Raw genomic sequence first — 8,145 nt, 5'->3', positions numbered from 1 at the left:
CATAGTTAACTTGTCAGTCTTCAGATACCAGGAGGGCCATGGCTTCCAGTGCCTATAGGCAGGGGGGTGCCAGCCTTGGGCCAGTGAGTTAAGTTGGAGAGATATGCCACTGGGCATGCCATGATCCCAACATCTGAGTTAGGACTCCCACTGCAATACCAGCCAGTGTGCTCATGGACATACAGAAAGAAAGCCTTGGTCGTGTCTGGGAGCCCTAAACAAGGGGCATTAATAATGGCTTGCCTTATTTCTTCGAAGGCCTTCTGCGTTACTGATACCCACATCAGGGGTTTCCTCTATCCCCCCCTCATAGAGGGGTTTTGTCAGGACTGAAAAGTAAGGTATCCAGATCCTACAGAAACCTGCAGCCCAGACAAACTCCCCAACCTAGTGTTGGGTTGTCAAGAAAATGGCTTGCTTTCTCTCTGGACCAATGGCTTGCTTTCTCTCTGGGCTGAGTTGGTGCTGCCCCTCGGATAGGTGGAAGCCAAGATATTTAACCTTTTCCTGACAAGATTTGGGACTTTTTGATTTCTGGCCCGTATTTGGAGGAAGCCATGTCCTGAGCCATCCTAACTTTACAGCTCTTGTCGATACAGAGATAAGTCGGGATAGGACCAGGTCTTGCCAGCAGTCAGTAAGGAAATTGGTCAGTGACCTGGGCCCCCGCAATGACCCTGAACACTTGGCCAACTAGTTCCTTATCAAGTGAGCCCTCAGGGATCCAGCCTACCCCAAATGATGGTCAATCAATTTCACAGAATGTCCAAGGCTTTCCGGGAGTTAATTTTACACAATAATTTCCTGAATATTCCTTTTTGAAATTTCTCAACATACACCCTAGGGGAGTTGGTTTGCTAGGCTTTCCATCCATTTTCTCTCCCTAACAGACTACTTTATGCACATGAGAGAAAAAGGAAGGAGGGGAGATTAGTTTGGAGAGGAGGTACATTCGCTTGTCTGTTTCTGGCTGATCTCCTCTCAGAGATATTTCAGCTGCCTCTTAGCTTTGGCAGGTTCAATATCAATCCCTGAACCAGATCAGACTCCTGAGGAAGTCTGACTCTGCCTTAAACCGAATGGCATTGCCACAGAACTGTGGATCAGGACTCAACACATGCCTCAGCCCTTGGTCAGATTGGAAACTTCCCGTTGTCCATCTCATTCACACACATTGACACAACTCCAGCCCACCACCCTGCCTTTAGCACCTTAGAGTTGCGGCTTTGTTCCTCGTCCCTTGTGAAACTACCAGGGAAACTGGGAGGTGAACAGACTTCCCTTCTGCCTCTTAGGGGCAGGCTTGCCAAAACGAACCTGGTTGTTACCAGTGTGATGGGTGGTGCTCCTTGAGTTGGTCCCTGGGCTGCACGGGTTCTGTTAGCGCACACAGTGTCCTTGCCCTGCTATGTCAAGAGGGTTAATCTCCCATAGATCAAGCAGTCCATTGGTGCCAGACAAGGTCACTTGTCCCGGCCCTCTGAGGCTCACATCCTGGTAGCAAAGGAGGTGGAAATGCACCGTCTCTGGATACTGGACACAAGCCCCTAAGCCATGTAGCAGGATTTTTGCACAGAGTTGTGACACCCAGGCTTTTTTAATTTCCAGGAAGCAACTTTATTGGTGTCAGCACTGCTCAGCTGGGTTCATACCCGATGAACCAAATGTCACATGCATAATTTTTTTATACATTTTCTATTTCTTTTTCTCCCATATATGGTGACACACACAAACATGCAGTCTGATTAAGTAGTCTCAGTTTAAAAGGTCATGAGGGATGTTGTCGTGTAGGCCCATAGCCAGGTTACCTTGAAGTTTTCTTTCTTTTTTCTTTTTTTCTATCTCCTTAGGGAGAGTACCCTACCACACACTGAGAACACAAATGCTTATTATGTGTGCCTTTGAAAAATAATGGGGTTTAACTCCAAGAGCTTTAAAATTCAGCAGGCTTAACTCTGGGTGAGGTGGAGATGGATAAGAAACCAAGTCCTTGCCCTAGGAAGCCACCATAAAATAAATAATCCAACCTAAGGCGCAGAAAAGAAGCAGCAATATAAAACCGTATGGGGTTCACATAAAGGAGTTTTACTGACTAATTTTATTTATTTATTTATTTATTTATTTATTTATTTATTTATTTATTTCTCATTAAACTTTTGTTTTAATGGGTCTCAAAATTCTGTGACAGATTTTTGGTCAAAGTTGTTTCCATTAAAAAGTACTGATTTTAAAACTAATAACTTAAAACTGCTGCTCACAAGAAAAAAAAAATGGTTCACAAAACATTCTCCTTTCCTTCTGAAGGTTTTATGATGCATTGTTATCATTAACCAGTCTTTTAATATTAAACTTAAATGGCCAATTGACACAAACAGTTCTGAGACGGTTCTTCCACCACTGATTAAGACTGGGGTGGCAGGTATTGGGGATAATATTCATTTAGCCTTCTGAGCTTTCTGGAAGACTTGGTGACCTTGCCAGCTCCAGCTGCCTTCTTGTCCACTGCTTTGATGACACCCCCAGCAACCTCTGTCTCATGTCACAAACAGCAAAACGGCCCAGAGGAGGATAGTCAGAGAAGCTCTCAATACACATGGGCTTGCCAGGAACCATATCAACGATGGCAGCATCACCAGATTTTAAGAACTTGGGACCATCTTCCAGCTTTTTTCTGGAACGATGGTCAATCTTCTTCTTCAGCTCAGCAAACTTGCAGGCAATGTGAGCTGTGTGACAGTCCAGCACAGGTGCATATCCGGCACTGATTTGGCCTGGATGGTTCAGGATAATCACCTGAGCTGTGAAGCCAGCTGCTTCCATTGGTGGGTCATTTTTGCTATCACCAGCACATTGCCACGATGAACATCTTTGACAGATACGTTCTTGACATTGAAGCCCATGTTGTCCCCAGGTAGAGCCTCACTCAAAGCTTCATGGTGCATTTCAACATACTTTACTTCAGTTGTAACATTGACTGGAGCAAAAGTGACCACCATGCCTGGTTTAAGAACACCGGTCTCCACTCAACCCACAGGGACAGTACCAATACCACCAATTTTGTAGACATCCTGGAGGGGCAGACGCAAGGGCTTGTCAGTTGGACGAGTAGGTGGCAGAATGCAATCCAGAGCTTCAAGCAGTGCGGTTCCACTGGCATTGCCATCTTTACGGGTGACTTTCCATCCCTTGAACCCAGGCATATTAGCACTTGGCTCCAGCATGTTGTCACCATTCCAACCAGAAACTGGCACAAATGCTACGGTGTCGGGGTTGCAGCCAATTTTCTTAATGTAGGTGCTGACTTCCTTAACGATTTCCTCGTATCTCTTCTGGCTGTAGGGTGGCTCAGTGGAATCCATTTTGTTAACACCGACAATAAGTTGTTTTACACCCAGTGTGTAAGCCAGAAGGGCATGCTCACAGGTCTGACCATTCTTGGAGATACCTGCTTCAAATTCGCCAACACCAGCAGCAACGATCAGGACAGCACAGTCAGCCTGAGATGTGCCTGTAATCATATTTTTGATAAAGTCTCTGTGTCCTGGGGCATCAATGATGGTCACATAGTACTTGCTGGTCTCGAATTTCCACAGGGAGATATCAATGGTGATACCACGTTCACGTTTGTCTTTCAGTTTATCCAAGACCCAGGCATACTTGAAGGAGCCCTTTCCCATCTCAGCAGCCTCCTCGTCAAATTTTTCGATAGTTCTTTTGTCGATCCCACCACATTTGTAGATCAGATGACCAGTAGTGGTAGACTTGCCCGAATCTACATGTCCAATGACGACGATGTTGATATGAGTCTTTTCCTTTCCCACTTTGGTTTAGGTTTAGCAGTGGTTTTCACACCTGTGTTCTGGTGGCAAACCCATTGCGAAAAAGCTACTGACTAATTTTAGAATGTGTGTTGGAGGTTAGGAATTCACAAATTTCTTCGAAAACAAAAATGTTGGTAGAACCCATTTCTCGTTCCCTTCACCAGACTAGATAGATACATGCTTGCAAAACCTCACCCCACACAGATCTACCCTACCCAAACTTCCAACCTTGGTAGACATCATTCCAAGGGGCTCCTTCCCACAATCTCTGGCTTGTTCCTAGGCTAGATGGAACTTGTGGCCATTCGAAGTGACTTCTACTATGGGGAGGGGAAAAAATACTCCCCACGCTAGCAGGGCTATAATACCTGCACCTGAAGCTGGGTCAGAGAAACTAATTACAGGCAGCTACTCTGAGAGTGCCCCTGCCTGCCAATGAGCCTGTGTCTGCTGCAGGAAGACTTTCCACCAGCGTCAGAGCAAAATGTGCTGAGTGTACCCACAGCAGGCAAAGCGCATCTGCAGAGTACTGGACTGAAGGTGATTATGATTCAGAAAAACAGATGGGCACACACAACCCACAAGTGGGAAGCATATGGAGCAAATGATTCTGGGGACCAGAAAAGATTGTGCTACATCACAAGGACTTCTACACAAGGACTAAATTGTGCACCAAGGACTTCTACACAGGTCATTACTTTTAAGATATTAGCTGACCTACCTAATACATAGACACAAACACAGAGATACAGATAAAATTATGAGTCAGAGCAATATGGAGGAAATGAAAGAAAAACTCAGCAAAAGAAGGAAAATGAAAAGCAGGTAAGTAATATGCCTGATTTTAAAATTCAAGGTAGTGGCCACAAATAGTCACCAGAATGAAGAGGATATGGGCTCAGTGTGATCTTCACCAAAGAGGCAGAAAATACAAGAAAGAACCAATGAATAATATGATAACTGAACATGAAAAATACACTAGAGGGAATTAATATAGATTAGATGGCGAAGAACAATGGATCAGTGAGCTGGAAGATAGGGTATAAAAAGCAACGAGCTGAGCAGTAAAAAGAAAAAAGAATAATAAAAAATGAGAATAGATTAAGAGAACCCAATGAGGGAGTTCCAACATGGCGAAAAAATAGGGGGATCCATACATACATCCTGTGTCTCTCAAAGAAATGTAAAAGCCAAAGTCAGACCTGGGAGCAGCCTGGGAGGAAAAGAGGCTGAATCTACCAGGAAGAAAGTGGGAAAGCTGGAAGAAAGATAAGGTGGGTAGCTGAGAACTGGGGGAGATAAAAAAAAAGGCCTGTGGGCATGGAGAGGAGGGACCCCCTTCTGCAGAGAGACAAAGGGAAGAGAAAGAGTGGCTAGGGAAGTGCAGGACTGTATCTGGACAGGATAAAGACCTTGAAATAAGACTAAGAGAGCTCTGATCTCTAACTGCGGGGCTTTCTTCCAACTGGGGCCAGCTCTCTGTTCGCACACCTGGGGAGAAGGGGAGCCAGGCCTGAGTGCGGTTGTAGGTCAGAGGCTCAGCCTTCAGCTGGAGAAAGCGGTTCCTTCCCTGGGGGGCTGCATGACAGCACAGAACCTGTCTGTGTCCACCACCTCCTGGAGCAGTGGCTGGGCCAAGGGCGCAGTCTGCAGGAGGATAAGGCAGCCTTTCCCTGGAGTGCTGTAGGAAAAGACAAGGCCTGCCTGCGTCTGCCACCCCGTGGGGCCCAGGACGAGGGCAGCAGCTCTCAGTCTGCAATAGAAGTTGGTCCTCCCTGTAGTGCGGTGGCACAGACAAAGCCAGCTGGGACCACATATCGGGCCACACTGAGAGGCGCTTCCCCAGCTCCAGAGCACACGGAGCTGGACTTTGAATCCTAGCCAAGCGCAGGGTCAGGGAGTTGGCAGAGCAAGAAGGACCCTCCCATCTGTGCCCTTGGCACAGTGAGGATGACTCAAATGATGTCCACCAGGTCCGGCCCTGTGGAAAAGAGACTGGGAAATCACCATTCCTCCCCCCCCAACCAAGGCGGGCCTCAGGGATCTCCCCCTTCCCCCATAGTGGAGGTGGGTACAGACCACACCAAACCACGACCCCTTTGCACTGGGTAACTGCTATCCACAGGAGCAGCACAGACCCTGTGGACACCTACTCCTGACAAGCTATGCAGCATTGCCTGGATTAACTCTAGGTCAATTCTGGATATATAGATATATTCTCTCCCCCCTCCTCCCCCATTTCTCCCCTTTATCTCTTCCCTCCCCTAGACTGATTACTCTGGTTATTGGTCTGTCTAAACAGACATATTTAATCCATTGTCTTGATACATGTTCTACACCTCCTTCTTTACACTCCTTTCTCTGTCTCTGGAATAATCAAGCCATATAGTTTCTCTGTCTGGGTAACTGTATCTTCGTTTCATTTGCCTGCCTCCTTCTTTATTTTCCTTTCTCTCTCTCTGGTTTAAGCCTTTTAATCTCTCTGCCTAGTCAATGTTTATTTCCCCCTTCCGGCCCCCCCCCCCCCCGTCATTTCTTTGTATGTGCTCTTCCTTCAGCCCCATCTCTACCCTCTTCTTTACTTGTAGTTGGTGTTTTGTGTTGTTTTTTTTTTGTTGTTTTTAGTCTTTAGGTTTTGTTTTTGTTTATTTGTTTGTGTCTTTGCATGTTTTTGTCTCCTGTTTGTCTGTTTTCCTTTATAGGTTACTCCAAGGAACAAATCAAAGCACGCCTGGTGTAGGGTTTAAAATATCACTATCAGTAGGGTAATAAAATAACCAAAGTCACAACAACACAGAGCGAGTAACAATCTCCAGAAAACACCTCCTGAAGGGCCAGACCCTGGACAGTGTATGACCCTCCTTTAACATAGCAGTGCTCGCAGGTGCAGAGCACACAACAAGCTTTTAAAATGCATAAGGGACAGAAAACTAGCCAAAATGACGAAATGGAAGAATTCATCTCAAAAACAATTCCAGAAAGTACTGACAGCTAATGAATTGATCAGAACCAGTTTAAGCAGTATAACAGAACAAGAATTTAGAATAAACTTAAAATAGATGAAAGAGCTGGGTGTCTGGGTGGCTCAGTCAGTTGAGACTCTGACCCATGTCATGGTCTCAGGTCATGGTCTTGCAGTTTGTGGGGTCAAGCCCTACATCAGGCTCTGTGCCTGCTTCGTTCTGTGTGTGTCTCTCTCTCCCCCTCCCCTGCTCATGCTCTGCCTCTCTTTGTGTCTCAAAAATAAATAAGTGCTATAAAAACTTTTTTTCAAATTGGTGAAATGCCGGGGTCCAGCCCCAGCAGGTCCAGGGGTTCCTGAAGGATGAACGGCATCGGCGAAAATAACAAATGGACACAGACAACAGCAGTGTGTTAGACTGGCCACTTTATTGTGGCAAACGTGGCATTATATTTGTTAGCAATTTTCTTGTAGTGTGCGTTATCTATGTTTCTCGGCATTAGCTAATTCTAAAAACGTTCCTTTCTGTAATCACCCATTAATGGACAACATAGTTATTTTCTTGTAACGTTCCCTCCTGCCCTTTCCTTATTGATTAATTTCTTCATACTACTTTCCTTATGTATCCACGTTTATGTATAGTCTATAAAGCATTTGCTTTGCTATTTTCATGAAAGGTCATCTATCTCTTAACACCTCAAGTGGAACATTTACAGGGACATGACTTCTTAATTGTTTCTTTGAATCATTTGTGGTGTAAGGAACAAAAGTATTCTCTTTGGTCTGGGGTGCTGGGAGGGAGCCAAGAGGGCCCTGGGAACCCATGCCTATGCGCTCCCAGAGAGACAATGTATACTAGGAACTAATGAACCATTCTGTACCTTAACCCGCCAGGTCCAATCATAATCTGGAATGCCTCCATGGGGGCCAAGTGGGCCTAGGGGTCGGAGTCACTTGTATCCATAGATATGATACATTCCTTTGTTGTCGGAGTGGGGCTTTCGAACCCATTTGTCCTCTCCTTGGTTGGGAAATATATGGGGCTATCCTTCCTTTAGATAGAGGAGTCTTCATAGGGGGTGGCAAGGGCTGGATGTAGGGCTGCATAGTTTCCCTGTGGAATCTTATTTCTTTCCCTGATGGTTCTTTTCCTGGGGGGCCTGTCATGGGCAATTTCCCAAATGACAAATCCCCAGGTACTTTCACTGGTAGGGGGGCTGCCCTGACCAATGCTAAGGCCAAATTACATAAAAGCAGGAGAACAAGAAGCTTCACTTTCAGTGGGCTGCCATGCAGTCCCGATCCATCCACCAGTTGGGCGCTGCCATCAGGCTGGTTGGATAGCTTGAGTTCCGGCAATGA

The 8,145-nt window shown here is 45.9% G+C and overlaps 1 protein-coding gene across 1 annotated transcript; it reads right to left on the bottom strand.

Moving 5' to 3' along the window:
* Positions 1 to 2,256: 2,256 nt before the first annotated feature.
* On the bottom strand, positions 2,257 to 3,799 carry LOC109261840 (elongation factor 1-alpha 1). Its single transcript, XM_019440282.2, is given in 3 exon segments — positions 2,257 to 2,529; positions 2,532 to 2,846; positions 2,849 to 3,799. Coding segments are annotated over 3 exon segments (1,272 nt in total). The 5' UTR covers positions 3,678 to 3,799; the 3' UTR covers positions 2,257 to 2,401.
* Positions 3,800 to 8,145: the final 4,346 nt, after the last annotated feature.

This window comes from Panthera pardus, unplaced genomic scaffold, assembly GCF_024362965.1.
Source record: "Panthera pardus isolate Hobbes unplaced genomic scaffold, ASM2436296v1 HiC_scaffold_27, whole genome shotgun sequence".
Classification (NCBI taxonomy): Eukaryota; Metazoa; Chordata; class Mammalia; order Carnivora; family Felidae; genus Panthera; species Panthera pardus.
This window is presented reverse-complemented; position numbering and strand designations above follow the sequence as displayed.